Source organism: Cnephaeus nilssonii (genome assembly GCF_951640355.1).
Source record: "Cnephaeus nilssonii genome assembly, chromosome: 19".
Classification (NCBI taxonomy): Eukaryota; Metazoa; Chordata; class Mammalia; order Chiroptera; family Vespertilionidae; genus Cnephaeus; species Cnephaeus nilssonii.
In genome coordinates, this window is record NC_137090.1 from 9,211,223 (window position 1) to 9,233,254 (window position 22,032).

General features: G+C 36.6%; 1 protein-coding gene across 3 annotated transcripts; it reads left to right on the top strand.

The window, feature by feature from the left end:
* The first annotated feature begins 3,995 nt into the window (after positions 1-3,995).
* On the top strand, positions 3,996-21,638 carry FBXO47 (F-box protein 47). 3 transcript variants are annotated; one of them, XM_079797444.1, is made up of 11 exons: positions 3,996-4,171; positions 6,386-6,592; positions 6,876-7,046; positions 9,987-10,063; positions 11,377-11,454; positions 14,046-14,154; positions 14,862-15,038; positions 15,985-16,131; positions 16,789-16,931; positions 20,199-20,358; positions 21,017-21,638. In XM_079797444.1, the coding sequence occupies exons 2-11, from the start codon at positions 6,412-6,414 to the stop codon at positions 21,127-21,129; spliced, it is 1,356 nt and encodes a 451-aa protein (XP_079653570.1). In that variant the 5' UTR covers positions 3,996-4,171; positions 6,386-6,411; the 3' UTR covers positions 21,130-21,638. The 3 variants fall into 3 exon arrangements, with proteins under 3 accessions (XP_079653570.1, XP_079653571.1, XP_079653572.1); XM_079797445.1 differs by having other exon boundaries at positions 3,996-4,168; XM_079797446.1 differs by lacking the exon at positions 3,996-4,171 and adding an exon at positions 5,548-5,562.
* The last annotated feature ends 394 nt before the right edge of the window (positions 21,639-22,032 follow it).

Sequence of the window (22,032 nt, forward strand, 5' to 3'; positions counted from 1 at the left end):
ACTCTATGTAACAGCTCTGAGTTCTGCATACCCTTTCAAATTTTTGTGTTAGTATATATTTTTCCAACTACCCTGTGCAAATCACTTTATTTTTGCTAGCAGTTTTTGTGATTCAGCTGACTAGTCTTTAAAAATAAGGAAGAACAAGAAAACATTTCAAGCTTATGTGACTTCATATTCTCCTGTTTTTCTCCAGGCTACTCCACTAAATACTCCTTTTCCATTTCTTCACCCAAAAAAGGACAAAAGAGAAGTTAAAAATCATCTATGGTTGGGCTTTACTCTTAGTATTCAAATACATAAGTGCATAACAGTATAGCATAGAAATCACTATATTTCCATTCAAATCATTATGATTTAGTAGGAAGAAAAAGTAACAAATGTAGGGAACCAAAATAAAGCAACATCAATACAAGATAAGAAATATCTCAGAAGGATGAGATATTTGGAAACTCTGAGGAAATCAAACTAGAAAGAACATTACTTTGTCTAAAGAAGGGAAGTTAGAAGCGGCTTTAATTCTTTTCAGTTATATAAAAGACCTAAGCCAGAGGTTGGGCCGAAGTTGAAACCTGTCTGTTCCTGGTCCCTGGCATGACATTGAAGGAGCCCCTGGAGTTCGATGGGTGCTGCTGATCCGGGTTCCCCGAAGTGGGGCTGTGAACCTAAAACTGCTCTACAAAGTAAAGTCTGTATGTAAAAAGATTAAGGCGAGCCGAAACCGGTTTGGCTCGGTGGATAGAGCATCAGCCCGTGGATTGAAGGGTCCCAGGTTCGATTCTGGTCAAGGGCATGTGCCTTGGTTGCGGGCACATCCCTGGTGGGGGGTGTGCAGAAGGCAGCTGGTCGATGTTTCTCTCTCATTGATGTTTCTGGCTCTCTGTCCCTCTCCCTTCCTCTCTGTAAAAAATCAATAAAATATATTTTTTTAAAAAAAGATTAAGGCAAGCACTTAGCTTTTGGGCAAGGCACTGATATAATCAATAACTAGAATTCTCATATAAATCCTTACAAGTAAAACAAGCTTAATAAATCAACAAATACTTTTAGTTAATTTAGAGTCTATCAGAGAATATGTCTTCAACTTCCACCTGCTGTTTCTGAATACAAAAATTGGAAGGTTCCTATGCAAATAGAAGGCCCTAAAGCTCCTGGTAGATCCATCTCTGTATCTGTTGTTCTTCTGTCTGTAAAAGATACAAAAGAGATACAAAGCATCTCAAGGAGTTTACATTGTCCTTTAGGAGAGAAAGCACGCTTCATGAAGAAACAAGCTTTATGGGGTGTGAATCTTTAAGTGGGACCTGGAGGAAGATTTGTAAAGGAGGCAAGTCATTTCTGATGGACGCTTCAGCACAAAGAGGTAGGGGCGAATCTGCTAAGGAGGAGACACCTCCCCACCTCCTCCCTTTCTCCCCCTCATTCCCGCTGAAGTAGCAGGTTTGTTTCCTTAAGAAGAAACAGAATACCTACTAGTCCAGGGGTGATGGTGCTTGTGACCGTGAGCCACTAGAAGGCAGAAACTATATATCTCCTGCAGCTAACACTGAGTCTGGCAGAAAATAGGCATCAGACAAATGTAACAAATGAATGAACACATAGGGGAGAAATGGAGAATAGCCGAAACCGGTTTGGCTCAGTGGATAGAGTGTCGGCCTGCGGACTCAAGGGTCCCAGGTTCGATTCCGGTCAAGGGCATGTACCTTGGTTGCGGGCACATCCCCAGTAGGGGGTGTGCAAGAGGCAGCTGATCGATGTTTCTCTCTCATCTATGTTTGTAACTCTCTATCCCTCTCTCTTCCTCTCTGTAAAAAATCAATAAAATATATTTTAAAAAAAAAAGAAATGGAGAATAGAGGACATTGAAGAAATGTCAGAGGGATTTGAGTTTGATGTAGCTGGCAAGACAACATCACCACAGGTTCCTGAGATGGGAAATGACACCGTGGACCCTTCTAACGGACACGTTGCTGAACTCAGCAGCATTTGCCACAGCTGCCAACTCATTCTAGAAGCACTTCATTTCAGGCTTACGGGACTCCATACTCTCCTGTTTTTCTCCAGGCTACTCCACTCAATACTCCTTTTCAATCTCTTTGAGACCTTGTCCTCCTTTTCCCAATTTCTGAATGTCAACACCCCTCGATTGCAAAAAAAAACAACCTCTTAAATATATCTGTAGCCCAGAGTTTTTCCTCCAACCTCCAGATTTGTAAATTCAACTGCCTCCTTGACATTTTCATTTGGATGTCTCCTACCATATCAAACTTACTATCTGCAAAATTAAATTCTTAATTCTCTACTAGAAAAACTCCTCCCCACTTGCATACCTCAGTAAATGAGATGAACATCCACCCACTTATTAAAGTAAAAAACCTGGGAATCATCCCTGTCTCCTTCCATTCCCTCCCCCACCCCATCTAACTCATCAGCAAATTCAGTTACTTCTACGCCCAAAACATTTCAAACCTATGTCTCCAGGACCAACACCCTAGACCCTAGCAGATCTCACCTCCACTCCTACCTGCTTCATTCATTCTCTACTTAAAAGCCATGAAATCTTTAAATGTAATTCAGATCCACACCACTCTTTGCTAAAACTTTTCTATGACTGTCTATGGCACTTTGGATGAAATCTAAACTTCTCAACACTCAGCCTCTTTGTATCCACTAGGCATTTCATTCATGGCCCACTGCCCAGGGGCTGAGGTCTTGTCAAGGGCCTATAACAAGTATTTGAGACCTGGGGGGGGGGGGGGGGGGGAGACAAACTCCCAAAAACTCCAAAATAAAAATTAATAAATGTTTGTGACTACATAGTATAACCATATGTTAACTAATCCTAAATTTCAAATCAACCTTTCTGTAGTTATTTGTGTATTTTATTTTAAAGAGGGATGTGAGTACATGGTATTTTGTTGAATATAATGTGGAGTAGGTCCTCCCAAACAGGACTCCAGAGGGCCTACAGAGGTTCTAAAATGACCCTCTTTGAGGCCTTTAAGGTCCTGCATGTCCCCATCTGTGCCTGCGTCTCCATGACCTCCGTGATGCCACTCTCCTACTTGCTCACTAAACTCAGCCAGCCAGCCTTGCAAATTCCTAAGCTGCACCAAAACCTTTCCCCATGTTCCCTCCTCCCGTCCCCCAACGCTCATCCTGACTGGCCCCTTCCCATCTATTCGTTTTCAAATTAGTAACTCCTCAAGGGGACCCCCCTGACCTGTCCATCTAAAGTAGGCACAGGTCCCCCCACCCCAACGCACCACCTTATTTTCTCTTGCCTTCTTTCCTCCATAACATTGCTCTCCATCTGTAGTTTATTTTGTCTGTTTATTCTATCTTCCCATGACACTAATAAGCTCCATGAAGGCAAGAAACTTTGTCTTGTTCTCTGTTGTATCCTACTCTGGTGACTGGTGCAGAGCAGGCTTCAATAAAGAGCCGCTGAACTTGTGAATACGTGAATGAGAACTTCATCTTCAAGGGAGGAGGGCCAAGCTAGAAAGATGTGCCGTGGACTCCATCTTGGGAGGCTGGAGGCACTCATCTTCCTCTGATTCTAGGCCCCCAGATGGGTTTCAAAAGGAACGTTTGGAGGTTTTTCCCAACAGAAATTCAGATGAAAGCTCCTGTAACTTACCCTATTGGGGAGGGGCTGGGGGAAATAAAAAAAAAATGGACTCAAAACTAGTTTGAAAGGGAAGGAAGTGGTTTAGGGCAGGTGGCTGGCTCACCAGGTTGGGGCACTTCCTTTGTCCCAGCCCCGCCCCCGGATTCTAACGGCTCCGCCCCTTCCTGTCTTCCGCTGGGAGCAAAGGACGGCTAGGGCCCCGGGTTCCGGGTTCCGGCTCCGGGACCCTCACCCTCGTTAATTATTCAAGATGGAGGAGGGCACTATGGGAGGCGCTCTTATTAATATTCATGAGGGGCGGGGCCTCCCTCCCGCTGGGGCTCCTGGGAGGATTCTAAAGTCTTCTCGAGGCCACTGGGGCTCCTGGGAGGCGGGACCGCAGCGCCGGAGCGGATCCGAGCCGGACCTCTCTTCCCGGCCGGAGAGTCTTGAGGAGATTTTTCTTTAAAAACTTTAAGAAAGTTGAGGATGGTGGGGCAAAACGACTAAATCCCATCCTCCGGTGACTCTTTAGGCGGAAAACTGTCAAAATCTGTGGTAAAAAGAGATTTGTTTCCCCCGTATTTTCTTGAGGTAGTTTTCCTCTCCTGATGGGGTGAAGGGGGTAGAAAATGCACCCCCGCGTGGTTGGGTCCTCAGACCGGCCGGTTCCTCTGGGGGTGGCCTCTCCGGTGGACCCCGTTGGAGGTGTTTGGGGCGAATCCCCGGGGGGAGAGGGTGGGTCTCCTCGGAAGGTTTTCTGAGGTTCGAACGGCATCGAAGTCCCGGCGGATAGCTGTGGGACGAGGTTCTCGGAAAGGGAGGAAAGTTCCTCCCAGAGGGCGCTCCCAGCCTCTCACGGACAGCCGGAACCGGGGCGGCCGGGCTGCGGGCGGGGGAGCCTGGGCGGCTGTTCTCTGGGTCCGTGGCCCTCGGCCCCTGGAGGGGCGAGAGGAAACCAGCCGTCATTGGGGGCGACACCGTGTCCATTTCTTCAGAAAAGCCCGCCCTCTTCTTGTACGTTCAGGTCTGAGAGGAAAATAAATGGTAGGAAGAGGCTTTCGTTTTAAACGCATCTGGGCAGCGTGTGTGCGCCCTCGCGGGGTGCAGGTGGTGACACAGCCCTGCGCCCGGGTCTCTGAGGCGCCCACCAGCCCGCCCCAGGCCCCCTGACAGGTTCCTCAGAGAGGCAGGTCCTGGGCCGGATTTATATGGATAAGAAGTGGTAATGCTTTAAAATGCCTACTGTGAGGGGGGAAACACACCACCTCGTGGGTGAAATCAATGGATCCTTCCACTTGGTGCAATTACACGCAGCCCTCAAAATACATCCCTGGTGGAAGTACATCTATTGGCATGGAAAGAAATGGCTATTTTAATGACAATTTTAAAAGATTGCAGAATAGTAATCCCCACCTCCCACCCACCACCCTTTTTTTTTTTTTTTTTTTTGGTTATAAAGAAATATATGTGTGAGGTTCTGGAATGAGATAAACCAAAGCGTTTGTAAGCACATCGAATCTCTCTCATTTTGTCCTGCCGCGTTGTGTGAAGGTGTGGGCAGTGCCCGTGTCCGGGGCACCATCTCGGTGGCTGTGTTTTGTGGTGTCGGCGGGTTTCCGTGGCCATTGCTGCGGAGGCCGCGCCGTGGCCTGGCCGCGGGGAGGTTCCCTGTGCTGTGCGCGAAGCACTGGGCTTCCTGGTCACGTGTCGGGTGCGTACCTGCTCTGAGGTTGATGTGTCACCTCCGAATAAGTAACAATGTGATGTCAGCGGTTTTCGGACCCAAGGAGAACATGCATTTTGGCCAGAGATCCTTGCAACCGGGGAAGCTTCGCCTTAGTTGTTCCTTGGGAAACCAGGGGCTGGAGCCTGGGGTTGTGGTGACGCGTCGGTCTGTAAAAGACCATGTTTTTTCTGAATGGGAGCCATCGTGACAGTGTCACCGGGTGTGATGAGTGGTTGTTGGTTTGTTTTTTTAATTATCGTTTAGTATAAGTAGATATCAGTGGTTTTAGTTCCCTCTAAGAAATGTTCATTTTTGAAATCAAGTTGTGTAGGCCCTTCCTAGGACTGATGGGTAACTGCAATGAACCAAAAGTGAAATTGAGGGGACGTTATTATTCATTTATGTATTTGTCTTATTAATTTTACAAGACTTTAATTTCACTGCTTGTGTATATATTTACACGGCATGTCAGTGCTCATGGGAAGGCAACCTTCTGCGTCTCTTAGAGCTAGTCAAACTTTAAAAGCTCGAAGCTTTGTCTCTTTTTTATCTCTTTGTTTTTATTCTTTCTAACAAAAGATGTCAGTGCTAAGTTTTAAAGAAATAGAAAAACATTACTACAAAAATTTAAAGCTACATCAATATTTTGACTTTTTAATGTAAAGATTATAAAAGCAGCATACTAACGGACAGAAATTGCATGTTGTTGAATTTGTTATATTGGTTTCTTTTGTGTTAAGTCTTTCTTTTTAAAATTTTTGCATATTAGCCTATATTTCATCCAAATATATTCTCATTTTCTACTAAAACTCTTTAGAATATTTTGCTAAGAGAGAGAGATTTTTAAATATTTCATATCATGCTGTAATGACTACTTGCGGGAACTCCATAAATTGGACACCATATTAAAAAGCTTTGTAAATATATAGAAAGACCACTATTTCCCATCAAAATATCAACCTCTTCATTTAAAAAAACAACAGCTCTTCATCACTATAATTTCCTTTCTTCTTTGTCTCTTGTACTTTGTCTTTTCTAACCAGGATAAATTCACAAGATAAGAAAAAGGATGGCATCTAGAGTAAATACCAGTTTCACTTTGATTCCCAACCAGAAATATAGACGTAGTAGTCGTCGATCCAGCCATGTTTCCAGCACCCTGGACTTAGATTCTCAGCCCTTATCAGGACTTGGAAATTTTAAAGCCTTGCCATTGGAAATATTCCAAATAATCTTAAGATATTTATCAGGTGAGGTTTGGGGACTATATTTTTATTTTTCCCAAGAACTAGTTTGTCATCTTTGGCCCTGCTAGAATTAATAGTATTCACATTAAGTTTATTTTCCGAAGTTTCATCATTGTTAGGTAAGAGATACAATGAGAAAGTACAATACTCAAACTTTTCCTCTTTATTTTTACTATTATTTACTATTATTATTAATGAGCAAACTTATAAATTATTACACTGTACTAACAGTGATGTTCTTATATTTGAGGCATTCATATATATGTACATATTTTTCCTTTGGTAGTGAAGGATGTCAGCATGCTAAGCATGGTGTCCAAAACAGTCAGCCAGCACATTATTAATTATATCTCAACCTCATCAGGAAGCAAAAGACTTTTACTACAGGACTTTCATAACCTTGAGCTGCCTGGCAAGAGACAAGACTCTGCTGTATTGGAACACTACAGATCTCTAGGTAATTTGTGTAATAAGAATTGTAACAAGTAAAGAACTATACTTAGTGGGATTTTATTATACATTTCTGTGAGACTCATGGGAAATGGAATATTTCCTAATATGTGCCTATTTCTATGATGCTTTTACTCTTCAATGTGAGGACTTTCCCTTAACAGCAGTCCCTTACACTTACCTTTAAAGATAAGAGAATGCACTTTAATGTGAAGTGTCAGCCTTGTGATTTCATGTGGATACAATGTCACCTATGCTTTTTTTCTAGGTGGCTTACCAGTTTAGGAAATTGATGTATATTGTATTTTATTTCCTGTGGATCTAATGAGTTTTATCTTTATACCTCTTTTCCCTGTCGACCATAATCTGGTCCTTAAAATAGAAAATAAATTTAAACACTTTATTGTGGAAGATCACTTATTCTTTTATTCTTTTACAGAAACAATGGCTTTCTTTTTTTTAAGCATTGTACAGTTTACTAATAAGTCATTATGTTATGATTAAATTAATATTATCAAAGGAAATTTATATAATCTTTTTCCCTTGATTTGTATTCATTTGTCTTTCACTCCATTTATTGATTTTATTTTTCCTAAGAGTGCTAAAATAAAATTCTATTTTTTACTTAATTAATGACAACAATTTAATTATGAAATCACTTTATAATTAACCAAAGCATGGCAATAAAACCAAATATCAACGTGATCTTAAGATTTAAGTAAAGGTATACAGGTGAGTTCAGGAATATTATATTTTAGTAGACCAAGGATGTCTAGCTTTAAGATAATAAAATAACACTATATAGATGTGTAAATATATAAAACTGTATTTGACAGGCATATTTAACAAAACTAAATGAAAGGTATATGATTTGATTACAGTGTTATTTGCTTCAGTTTTTATGATTAGGCTTAGTAAAGTGTGTAACAGAATATGTAGTTACTTTTTGCTACTTGTTATTGTAAATATCTTTTTTCAAGCATCATTAGTTGCCGAGAAAGTGGTACTTGGTTAGGTAATGAGCTTATTCTTGGTTTTGATCTGAAAAAAATTTTTTCCCTGACCAAGGCTCAATTGCTTAAACAAACAAACAAACAAAGCATTAAGACAATTATATGGATAAGTCAGTTAAAAATACAAATGTGTGCCCTAGCTGGTTTGTCTCAGTGGATAGAGTGTCAGCCTGTGGACTGAAAGGTCCTGGGTTTGATTCCAGTCAAGGGCACATGTGTAGTTTGTGGGCTGGATCCCCAGTAGAGGACATGCAGGAGGCAGCCGATTCAATGATTCTCTCTCATCATTGATGTTTCTCTCTCTCTCTCCCCCTCGCTTCCTCTTTGAAATCAATAAAAGTATATTTTTTAAAAATACAAGTGTGTATTGATCTTAATAGCTAAATTTTTAAAACAGTTTTAGTCATGTAATGATTGTAACCTTATATTTAATTTTGATGCAGATATCTGGCTTCTGACTAATTCTTTAGGTAAATGTTTGATGTACTTACCATTTTCTCATGTTACTATTTCTATCTGATCTGTTCTTATTTTCAGACATTAATGTAACATTTTCAGAATCCTGCTCTTTGAATATTATAAATTTTAATTTGCTTCTTCATATAAAACAGAGCAGATGGCCAGTGGGGAAAGAACATTACATCTGACTATTTTAGTGGGAAGAAATTAAAGAAGTTGGTCTCCAAAGGATATAGCAGAGCACTTGTGTTTTCTGTTTTTTTTTAAAATGTCAGCCTGTATTGGTTTATATGGTGAATTGCAACCCTTAAAAATAGGAGTTTTACATTAGAAAAGGCAACCAACATTAATTATAGCTTGCAATTCCCTAGCTATGATATACCATGGAACTGAATGCCAAAACATGAAAGGAAAAGAAGTCAGCCTAAAAACCAAACACTGAAAATGTCTTTTTATGTACAAAAATAGGGAGGGTTTATGTTTAAAACTCAATTCTGGTCATGTGTTATCCAAACATAGCAACTTCTAAAAATAAATTATATTCTCATATAGTCTACAGAATTATATAAAGTAGTAATTATATTATGTTAAAAAAGTAAATGCAGAGAAAGTAAAAACTGAAGAAAGCCATGATATTCAAGCATATATTTTCCTTCCATATATCTTATTTTTAATTTGAGGATATTTGCCCTCATAGGAATGTTAGCAATGTATTGCCATTTTAGGAAAACAGACCACTTAAAGTTCGAGGAAACAAATCATTCACTTCCTGTCACTGTAATTGAAGTTACAGACCTCTCTGGGAAATCGAAGAGCTTTTTTTCATTTTTAAATATCTGAACACAAAATTCTATACATTCTTAACATGCAAACACCATAAAAGGATATCTTTGAAGGAAGAAATAGATATTTCATCCAAACTGGATATTTTCTGTGAGCAAAAATGACTTCAATCTTCTGAAATTTTAAGGACTTATGACTTTAATTGTTTTTTCCAAAAGGAATACAAAATCTCTTTTTCCATTTTTCCATGTTTTGCAATTCAAAACATTTTCCTTTGTGGACATGAGGTTGATTTCAAGAGATATTGGAATATGTTTTCTATGGAATAAAGACAATATAAAGTTTCCTAGTGTATTTTTTGTCTTGTATCTTTTAAAATATAAATAATTTAAAACATTTCCCTATCTGTCCTATAGTATCAATTTCATAATATTTTATAAGATTTTATGTCAGTGCCTCTTAGGTAGACATCAGAGTCACTTGGTATTCAACATATAAATGTTTTATACCCTTCCTCCCAAACTTCCTCTTTAAAAAAATCTATTAGCTCACAGTTCACTGTGGTATACTATACTTAACTTTCAGGAAACATTATGCAGTGTTTTATAGATATATTTTAATTGATTGCACTTTATAGATTTTTTTAATTGTTGTCACTTTTTTTCATGTGTTTGTTTGTTTTACTTTCTCAGGTTTACTGTTTAAAAGATGTACATTGCTGCTACCCACAAAGGAGAGACTAAAGTACATTCACAAGATACTCGCAGAAGTAAGATTATACTTCTGAATTAGTTCACAATCTTGATTTCCAGTAAAGATATTTTATTGTCTTATACACATTTAAGTTCTATTCTTAATTAGTAAAACTTCATGAATTAGTACTAAAAAATTAATTGATGATAATCTAATACTTTACCAAGCACTCAAAGATTATAAAACACCAAAATGTAGTATAGTAATCTTTTACTTATAGTAAAATAATTTTCATATAATTAAATACATCACTTAAGGTTATTAGGTTTATCAGAGTATAAAAGTATTTTTATCCCACATGGGAATCATGAGGATGTTTTAAACTGGTGATTTAGATATTTTATTAAAATGAAGTAATTTCTGAATGTTAAAATATACAAAAAAACATAGGAAAGTAATTTAATATATAAAATAACCCTTTTATGATAATTTATGACTTGGAAATGTGTATCAATGTATTATAATTTCTGTGTAAGAAAATGAGTTTTACTATTCAAACCCAAACATACATACAAACACTGATGGCTCAGTTCTATACTCAGTAGTATGCAAACTATTTCTCAAGCAGTAGCTTTTTTCATGTCAATATTTGCATTGAATTCAGGTCTATATTATTATAGCAGCTTCCCAGATAACCTTTTACCATCCATTCCTTCAGTCCCCAAGACAATGAATCAAGGTTATTCTTCCTAAAGCATCACTTTCATCAAGTTAATTTTCTTGCTTAAAAATCTTTCAGTGGCTACTCAATTTCAGCAAGATAAGGTCCAAAGTCCATAGCTGGTATTTAAGGTTCTCCCTGACATGCAACTGTACTTCCTATTACTTTGAGTCTAGTTAAGTTGATCATATTTTTATTCAGAATAAACTTTTTTTATTCCTATCTCTACACAATTTTGCCCTTATTGTTTCCCTCACGAATCTTTCCCATTTGTTATGTCTGAATCCTACTTTAAGACATTGCTTGTTTCACATCCTTCATAAGCTTTTTTGATCATTCCCAAATTTATCATTTCCTTGCTTTCATAATAACCGACATAGTACTTTTTTGGTCATTTTGCCATTTATACATACTCTAACCTTAAATCATCAAAGTAACTTCATGTGTGTATATCATATTCTCCTAAATAAATTGTGAGCTCCTTGAAGGCAGCCTTTGTTTTATATTTCTTTCATAATCCCCACCTATATAACAATGCTAATCAATGTTAACATTTCAGTTATTTTCAGTTAATACTGAAAAAATGTTTACATTTCCATTAAATTTGACTGTCAAATCATTGTACAGTTCTACTGAAAAGGAGGAATGAATAGTTGTTCTCTTTACAGGTTCCCTGTTTTAAATTCAATGGCTGTGCAGCTCCTATGCAGTGTTCAGGATTATCATGTTATGGCATGCTTTTACAGGTACTTTTTTTTTTTTTAATGAAAGAAGAAAATGAATATTTTTGAACTGTTGACGAGTAGAGCATGTAATCCATTGTTCCATGGGAAAATATAGGTGGTAATAATCGAAAAAAAGAACAAAATAGCCCTAGCTGGTTTGGCTCAGTGGATAGAGCATCAGCCTGTGGACTGAAGGGTCCCAGGTTTGATTCCAGTCAAGGGATCCCCAGTAGGGGGAGCGCAGGAGGCAGCCAACCAATGATTCTCTCATCATCGAAGTTTCTCTCTCCCCTCTCTCTTCCTCTCTGAAATAAATAAAAGTATATTAAAAAAATAAAAAAGAACAAAATAAAATTGTAAAATTTGACAACATGTTAGTCTAATAATGTTTGCCTCAAATTTTCTTCTTGGGTTTCTCACTGGTAAGAAATGTTTAACATTTACTTGCTCTATACCAATGTTCTCAATCTTTCTAGCCACCGTTGTAAAGACTAGAAATAGTGTGTGGGGTGTGTGTGTGTGTGTGTGTGTGTGTGTGTGTGTGTGTAATGAGTTTTAAGTCTTGGGCTAGTTATTTGAGATGTGATTTTAGAAATAAAATGTATGAAAAAATTGTAACTAAAGAGGTGATAGATGTAACTAACTTCCTTGTGGTAACCATTTTGCAATATGTACATATATAAAATTACTACATTGTATGCCTTTAATTTACATGTCAGTAATATATCAGTAGAGCTAGGAAAAAAGGAAAAATTCAGTTGTATGATTTTAACCTTTTGCACTCGGATGTCGAGTGTGACTTGACATGGTTAGCATTAGAATAAAGGAATCGAGAAAAAAGCAAGCGAGTGCAAAGGGTTAAGAATATTTTGTCGACACTCAACTGCTGAGCCACACTGCCTGGGCTTGATTAAACTTTTATTGTAAACAAAGAAGATAATAACATAATGTAATGTTATTCAATATTAATAATATATTATTATAAATAATATATTATTAATATATTATATGATTCTAAGCAACTTACATGTACTAACTTTTAAAACTTACAATAACCTTATGAGGTTTACAACAGTCTTACAACAATCTTGCTTATGTCCCAGCCTGACAGCCACCTTCTGATCCTAGGGTAGGCCCTTCTAACTAGCCTTCTTTCAAGATAGATTTTTTTCTTTCTTTTTTCTTTCTTCTTTTAGAGGGCAGGTAATGTGAGCACATGTATTTATCCTATATAATAAAAGGCTAATATGCAAATCGACTGAACGGCGGAACAACCAGTTGCTATAATGCGCACTGAACTCCAGGGGGCAGACACTTGACACAGCAGCTGCCCCTGGTGGTCGTTCGCTCTCACAGGAGGAGTATTGCTCAGCCAGAAGCCAGGCTCACAGCTGGCAAGTGCAGCAGCGGTGGCAGGAGCCTCTCCCACCTCCGCAGCAGTTGGACATCCCCTGAGGGCTCCTAGACTGTGAGAGGGCACAGGCGGGGCTGAGGAACCCCCACTCCAAGTGCACGAATTTCGTGCACCAGGCCTCTAGTATAAAATAAAAAGGTATAAAGTGAAAAGTAAGTCTCTCTCCAAGACCCGTCCCTTGTCCACTGAGTGCCCTTCAATAGAATTAACCAATGTTAGCAGTTTCTTGTATGTCCTTCCAGAGATAATAGATTAATTTATACACTACTGAAATCCAGGTCAACTATTTTAAGAAATCTTCAAAATCTAATTACAGTTTACCCTTGAACAACACAGCCATTAGGGGCACCAACCTACACACAGTTGAAAATCTGTGTATAACTTTTAACTCCCCCAAAATTTAAGTTGTCTCTTGGTATTCTAGGGGATTGGTTCCAGGACTCTACACAGATACCAAAAGCCATGGATGTTCAAGTCCCCTGTATAAAATGACATAGATCAATGCATTCAGTCAGCTCTCCATATCTGTGTACTCCCAACCTCACATTGAAAACACTACAGGTATTTGCTGAAAAAAATATGCATTAAGGTGGACCTGCGCATTATAAGCCTGTGTTGTTCAAGGGTCAACTGTATAGGGATATACCATTTGAATTTCCTTTCCATAGATGTTTAACTATACATTTGGATTTGCTCAAAAATAATTATTAAATTTTGCTCTAATAAAATTTTTTGCTTGTTCACATCCAAATGTCATAAATGCTCCTAATTGTCACATTAAAATGAAATCATTATCCTTTGTAAGCAATATCATAAATGATAGCTAGAAGGGGGGTCAAAGGGGTTCTTCTGTAGTCTAAAACTAAGCCACAGTATGCTTATAGTCAGATGTCTAAAGCTGCGTTCAAGGGTTTGGGCCTTTGGTATTGTCCTCATACTGTCAGAGTTCAAGATTCAGTATCATTTAGAAGTTCTCTGAAAACATACTCCCTTTACAATGAAAAAGAAACTGGATTTGGAGCATTCCTATATTTTATGTAAAATGTCTTATTAATGTCAATAGTTCCATAGTGGATAAAAATTACACATCACCTGGATCATATGCTATGACAGTTATATGCTCATAAGGCAATAGTGACTTATGTTTTGATTTGCGTTCTAAACATCTGCAATGTTTCATTTATTTTATTATCCTCAGACCTTAACAGCAGGTTGGGATGAACTCGAGTGCCATCGTGTTTTTAACTTTTTATGTGAGCTGACTGATCTCTCCCGCAAAATGCAGACCATTGTCTTCAGCAAACCAGGTAAAGAATCAAAATTCAGAAATAACATGCAGAAGTTAAAATAGAAAAAACGCACAGTTAAAAAGGATATTTAAAAATAAATTGTGGTATCTGTTTATAGTAAAACAACAAAGAAATATAAGAGAATGGTAAACACTGAATTGAATAGTGAGGCTCAAGTGGCATGTGATTAGAGAAAGAGAAGTACTCAGAGGACTTCAACTGTATTAATAATATTTTATTACTTAAGCTGGAATCATACCATAACATGAATGAACCTTCAAACCATTATGCTAAGTGAAAGGATCTAGTCACAAAAGACCACATACTATATGACTTCATTCATATGAAATCCCAGAATAGGAAAATTTATAGAGACAAATAATAAATTATTGGTTGCTTGGGGCTGGGAGTGGTAACTAAAAGAGCAGAATTTCTTTTTTGAGATGCTCAAATATTCTAAATTTCACTTGGTGATAGCTGCACATATCTGTGAATATACTAAAAACCATTGAGTTGTACACTTTAAATGGGCAAATTGTATGCTATGTAAATCATATCTCAATAAAGCTTTTTAAAAACAATCCCTTAATAATTAAAAATTTTACAGAGGCATGTGAACTAATGCTTTTAGTATATTAACAATTGTATAATGATAAATTTGACTTATTTATTATGCACATCAACCTTTCTAGGAAGAATGATTTACAAGCCTTTTGTGTTCATAGGAAATTCCCGAAAACTGGAGTTAAGGATCAGACTGTTCTGTAGGAATGTCCTGTTTGATCACTGGACACATAGAAGTGATTCTGCTTTTTGGTTGACACGTATATTAAAACCATGGCCAATGGTGAATCAGGCAAGATTACTATATATCATCTTTGGACCAATATCTCCTCAAGATGGTGAGCATCTATATTTTAGCAATATATGTTATAAAACTGGTTAATTACTTTTACTTTAGGAAGCATATCTTTTTGTACCTGCTCAGTTTCATCATTCCTAATGACTAAAATGTTTCATGATTTCATGGATTTATACTACATTAACTTGTGCATAACTTAAGCTTCAAGACAGAAATTGTTCCCTGCAGGCCATTACCGAATATATTCCTATCATCTCTGGTTTACCTAAAATAGCTGCTTTTCATTTTTAAACATTATCTTAATTCAAGATTATGTTTGTTGCTGGAGGGGACTAAGTGCCAGTAAATCAAAGCAGTAAATTGATATTGATGTTTTACTTAATTTTGGGTGCATATGATTTTTTAAAATTTTTTGCCTTTCTAATTAAATTTAGATTAATATTAAAATTAGCATGCAGTTCTTTAGTTCACATTGCCTTATATCAGAAGGTAACTAGTTTAAAGTACGCTGAATAGCAGCAAGAAGCCAATCTATAATTAAATTTTTTTGCATAATTCACAAAGAGAATTGGTCATAGGTAAATAATAAAAATCAACTGGACTACTCTGTTTTAATATGTTTGGGAGATCCTCAAATATAGCATGTTCTCTTTTTCAGATTTTATTTATTTCAGTAAAATTACATTAATTGTCTATTCCAATTTTTGTTACCAGAGTAGCATTATCTTTTAACTAAAAGCGCTATTCTGCTTGGTGAAACTACCTTTTCTTTACTTCATTTAGCTATTATGGCTGCGCTTCATCACATCAGTCAGAGACATTCAAATTTATACTGTTATCAGAATTGACTTTCATTATGAAAGTAGCACATATAAGTAATGAATTCCATTATGCAATCCAATTTCCTTTTTAAATAATCCATGAAGTCTTTATCACAAAGTCAACTATTCTGTCATAACCTAATTTTTGTTTCAATTATCATTCAGGACAAGTGGTTTGGCAGAAAATGATAGAAGAACCTACAGATGAATCTAGTCTGAAAGGTCTGGCTGATGCCATTAAATTACTATATGACACAGGCATCAAAGAGTGGACAGCAGATGATGTTATCAGTCTTATAGATGAACTATCAGGTAAAATAACATATTTGTCACACAGAGTAACAGAAATTTATTATTAGAATACAGTTATAAAATTATAATGGTAATTCTACAGGTAACAAATGACTTGCCTATCATTAAATGTTTTAAAATATTTAAAGAATTAGGCATTGTTTGAGGAGACTGGATATAATCAACTTACTTTTCTTCAATTGTGAATGTTATAGGTATATTTTTATTACCATTATTATTTGAAAGCTTCATAATTTAATTATTCCCATTTTGCAAGTTCTCAAAAACACCTTCCTTTGTTGTGTAAGAAGAAACCCTCTCTTAATGGTATGGCAGAAGTGAAACAATTTTTCCCATTTATGCATAATTCTTTAGATTCTGAAGTTTTCAAGATTTCTTTCCTTTCACAGGATTAGGCCACCATGCTTGTTGATCTATATGTAGGAAAAATGCTTTGACTATATTACTAGTACATGTATAAGAGCTGCCATGACATGGCAGTAATCTCTGTCTCCAGTTAAATGCTGTAATTAAAAAACTAAAGCATTTTTTCTGAGCTTTTCCCTTGGCAATAATTATATTTCCAATGAAGTGATGTAATATTGCATGTAATTAATGATGTTTACTATAGCTATTGTGCTATTTCTCATTAAGTAACTGTTCTTCCTCTAATAAAAGTGGTTCCTCGTGAGTGGCTTCTAGAAAATAATGCACGTCTCCTAATCCTAAGTGGAAACGACATCTGTTTCACTTTCATGGCTAGTAAAGCTGTGAATGGACGGACCGCTGAACTGGCAAGACTGATAGTCTTTTTGGCTTTGGTAAGTAAAAAATAAGTTTTCTCTAGCAAGTTGTTTAACATTATAGTTGACCTGCCAGGAAGCTGCCCTGAAGGAACTGAAATATGTACAAAACATTCTGAAAGAATAAGTATATAAGTATATATCTTATAATATATACTTATAAAATTTAAAAATATATGTAATAGCCCTGGCCAGTGTGGCTCAGTGGTAGAGCATCATCCCGTGTACCAAAGGGTCTCAGGTTCCATGTCCCCCGTCAAGGGCAAGAACCTGGATTGCAGGTTAATTCCAGGCCCCAGTCGGGGCGAGGGCTAGAGTCAACCGCTCGGATCGATGTATCTCTCTCATATATCTCATTCTCTCTCTCTCTCTATTCCTCCCTCACCCCTTCCTCCTTTCCACTCCCTCTAAAAAAAAAATCAATATCCTTGGGTGAGGATTAACAAAAAATAAATAGTAATAGTAATAAACTATCATATTTGGAGTTATTCTCTGTATTAACCTCTCCCCAATTCATGTCTAGATTGTCATCATACAGCTCTGCCAAGTTATATTCTTTTTTCAAAAATTCTATTAAAAAATAAAGTACTTGCCCTGGCTGGTGTGGCTCAGTGGATAGAGCATCGGCCTGCGGACTGAGGGGTCCCGAGTTCGATTCCTGGTTAGGGCACATGCCTGGGTTGTGGCTCGATCCCTGATGGGTGGTGTGCAGGAGGCAGCCGATCCATGATTCTCTCTCATCATTTCTCTCTCTCCCTCTCCCTTCCTCTCTGAAATCAATAAAATTAAATAAAAAAATAAAGTACTCTATTTGATTTGCTTCAGAATAATCAATGGGCAGCAGGGAGAGGATATGGTAGTGAATGGAGGTAAAGGTGAAACAAGATTGGTAAGCTGGAAAGTGGATACACGGGATTCATTATACTATTCTCTCTACTTTCTATAGTTAAAATGTTTTTCAAAACAAAACATTTAAAAATATATTTAATATTCATTTAACAAAAGTTGAGTTTTTACTACAGGCCATACATTGTGTGAGATTCTAGGACTATGGAAATTCATAAAACAGTTCTCTGACAGAAAGCTGTTTATAGTGTTTTAAGTGATATTAAGGTATATATAAATAAATTCAGTGAGATAAGTGCAAAACTATATATGCAGAAAGATACAATCAGAGGTAGCAAAGAGGAGCCGATACGGGTGAGAGTAGAGCATAGTGAGGGCTTTCTCAAGCCAAATTTATTTTTTAAAATGAATAGAAGTTTACAAGGCAGATAGAGAGGGCAAATCACTTACTTGGCTACCATCGCAGACGCCAGCTCAACCAATGCTTCAAAAGCAATGGAGTAATCCTCAAGTTGGCTGTTGTGAGGAATAATTGAATGTAATTCATTTCCTATGAAATGGAGACAGGGTTATTACCAACTCAGCTGCTTAAAACATGAATGAAACCTCCGTGGCTCTTTTAAAAATGTGAATAAAGCTACTAAATTAACTGTAATTTCAATATAAATATTTATTTTAATAATTAAACAGATTCCCTCCAAAAGAGAGGGAAAGAGAATTGCATGGCTATATTCACAGGACTGTAAGTAGCTCAGTATTATTTCTGAAGGGTAAAGGTAAAGAAGAGGAAGAGGAGGAAGCGTGATTAGACAGAAAGGGAGAGGCTAGGCAATGAAGGGCCTGGTAGACTTTCTGTGGAGCTTGAACACATCCTCTAATAGGGAGCTGCTGAAAAGTGTTAGGAAGGGGAGTGATGTGATCAGCTTCAAGTTTGTAAAAGGTCACTTTGACAGCACCACAGCAAACAGAATGGAGAGGAAGTCACTGGGGTGAAGAAGCCTTCTCCAGAAAGCCTTCCCTGATTACCATCTCAACTCTGATCGTTAATTTTCCCTCAATTGCCTCAGATTTGTCTTCTCTTTATCTTCATTTACTTATAGTGTTAAGACTTTTTATGTGAGTGGTAAGTTATCTCCCAAAACAGATTGCAAATTCTTTGAAATCCAGGACTATGTCACGTGCTTTTCATAGTGCTTTGTGCCATTCCTTACACATAAGTAGGCAATACATCTTTCCTGTCAGATTAATATTATTTAGTGACACTACTATAAAGTTTATTTTCATGCTGTGTATTATTTGGCTATATGTTAAAATGGCCATTTAGAATGTTAGTAAATAAACCTTTTTCTTTTCAGTTTTAACTATTAACATGTAGTCTTTCCTTTAAATATTTACCTTTTAAACAATAGAGAGATAAATATTTCCTACAACTTCCAAGATGGAAAGTTGATAATAGTATAGAGTTCTCTTGCCTATTGAAATTTCTTGTTTGTCTATCACCCTGATTAGACTCCTTCAAAATAGAAGCCCTGTCTTTATGGCTTATCATAGTATTTCCACCTCTTAGCATGTGCTCAATCAATATCTATTGCATGAGTGAATGGGCAGTAGTCTTATTTTCCATAAAAATAACAATTGTTTTCAATATTAGTTCTTACATTAATAATATTCTATAATAAGATACAGAGAACAGACTGACAGTTGGTCTGGGTAAAAAAGATTGAAGGGATTAAGAAATACAAATTGGTAGTTACAGAACAGTCACAGATATGTAGACTACAACATAGGGTATACGGTCAATAATATCATGATAACTATGTATGGGACCAGTGAGTACATGATTTTCTAACCACTATGCTGTACATCTGGAACTAATACAGAAAAATATTAAATGTAAACTGTAATTGAAAAATAAATTGCCCTAGCCAGTTTGGCTCAGTGGATAGAGCATCACCCTGTGGACCAAAGGGTCCTGGGTTTGATTCTGGTCAAAGCCACGTACCTTGGTTGCAGGCTTCTCCCTGGCCTGGGCCCTGGTCGGGGCGTGCAGGAGGCAACCAATCAATGTGTTTCTCTCACATCGATGTTTCTCTCTGTCTTTCTCTCTCTCTTCCAGTCTCCCTAAAAATCAATGGGAAAATATCCTCATGTGAGGACTAACAAAATATATATATATATATATTAATTTTTAAATATAATATTCTATGATATTCTTGAACCAGAGTTTTTTTTATGTCATATTTTTCCACTAAAATTATACCATTTAAAAGCAAAGGAATGTTAGATATAAAAACATTTCTCACTTATAGACTCAATATAATGCCATGTGTAATAAATAAATTATATAAAATCATAAACCATCATAGTTAATACAATTTTCAAATTTTATAGCTTTCTTTAAATGAAGATATTCCATAATGCTTTGTATGTCTAAATCAGGTGTGCGAGAAAGAACTATACTGCATGGACTGGGCAGTTAAAATGATGCAAAAAGTCTGTAAAGTCTTTAGTACCTCAGTTGAAAAAAACAGCTTCCTGCAGAATGTGGCAAATGCATTTGCATGTATTATAATGGAAATGCTGCAGTCAATTATGTCTGGTGAGTATGCATGTAGATGGTGCGCAGGTGTGAATAAAATGCATTCTAGTCTCCACTTGAGACAGGGATAATTCTGTGTAGACTTTTATTGCTAAACCAAGAATAGAAGGAGTAGGCATTTTTTGTTTGCTTTTCCATGGGATATATTTAGTTTCTGGTTTTGTCACTTTTTAAATCTGATATTAGTTTTAATGGAAAACAAAGTCAAAGAGTCTGCTCTGAAAGGATCCAATTTCTATTCTGCACAACAAAAAATTTTAACTTGCTCACTAATCAACTATCGTACTCATCACAATAATATCCTGTATTTTTATAGTTTTAATGTGTATTTTTTACAGTTTTATTAGGTAACCAACATGATAATTAACCCTATTTTACAGATGAGAAAACTAAAGCTTAGAGAATTATCTGACTTACCCTCGGTCATAAAGTTGAAAGTAACATGGACCAGCATTCTTTTCTCTGACTTCTAATTCAGTGCTGTTACAGAATTCCATGATCTCAATGGTTAACATCTGATTAAGTAAAGATCAGTAACTAGTCTTCTGCTACATATTACTAGAAAAAATTGGGACATCTTATGTTTTAAATAGATCATATATTTAAAACTTAACTGTCATTTTTTCCCCCACTGTCCATTCCTGTGTATGGCATATAGGAGACCGAGATGAAGAGGACAGAATCTTTTTGAATTTGTTCCATCTTGTGCATGCTCAAGCTAACTTCCATAAGGAGGTCCTGTATTTGACCATCAATTCTATTGCTACCTAAATACTCAGAAAGCCGTGCATTTAGAGACTACCTCACTGAACTAACAATGAGAAGAATGCTACTTTCCACAATCAAAAAATAGCACCCAGGGGACTTTTTATTACCCAAGTAATTCTAAAGTTGCACAGAATTTTAGTGGCAACTGCTTATATCATTATTAATATAAAAATTATAGGCAAACCCAAGAATATATTGAGATTTCTCTGGAAAACAAGCTGTGCCTCTCCAGATTTTATAAACCTAACACCAAAATTTAGTGTCCAAGAGTCTGAGGCCAGCCAGCCTATATGTATGGGACTTTGAAGCAAGAGAAAATTTTGTTTTATAGTTGAGCAGACCCAAATTTAGTATGTATCTGTTCACTGTGCTTAGATTGTGTAGACATAGCCTAGAATGTTTTGTGAAGGTTTGCAATATGATGTTTTGGAATGTGCAGATATAAATCACATTTTAAACCATCTTGTTGGCATATAGTTACAAAGAACATTATATTTTGTTCATGTTTTGTATAAACAGATCAAAAACCAAAGGAAGTATGTGTGTATATGTATATACATATCCATAAATATGCATATATTTACATATACACAAATATATATATATATATACATACACACACATATATATATTTAAGACAAATCATATAAAAAGTCTATAAAGAGAGAGGGGTATATAGTGTTTTAATACAAATCATATTTTATTTCCTGGGGATTAGAGTAAAATGTTACAAATAAGGGAAAAGATAAAATGAAAGAAAAGTACCTATTCTGATGCCAGCACAATATGCACAAATAATTTGCAATTCTTCCTAAAGCTTTTCTCCCTATCTTAAAGAGTAGCATGGATGTTAAAGCAACCCAGGAGTGGGGTTTTTCTTCACTCAAGTAAATGAATTCTAAGAAG

What these genes read in the sequence shown, in the direction of transcription:
- FBXO47 (XM_079797444.1), top strand. Translation starts at nt 6,412, where the DNA reads ATGGCATCTAGAGTAAATACCAGTTTCACTTTGATTCCCAACCAGAAA. An exon ending in TCTTATAGATGAACTATCAG is followed by an intron (nt 16,132 to 16,788) that starts GTAAAATAACAT and finishes CTCTAATAAAAG; the next exon opens with TGGTTCCTCGTGAGTGGCTT. An exon ending in GCTGCAGTCAATTATGTCTG is followed by an intron (nt 20,359 to 21,016) that starts GTGAGTATGCAT and finishes TATGGCATATAG; the next exon opens with GAGACCGAGATGAAGAGGAC.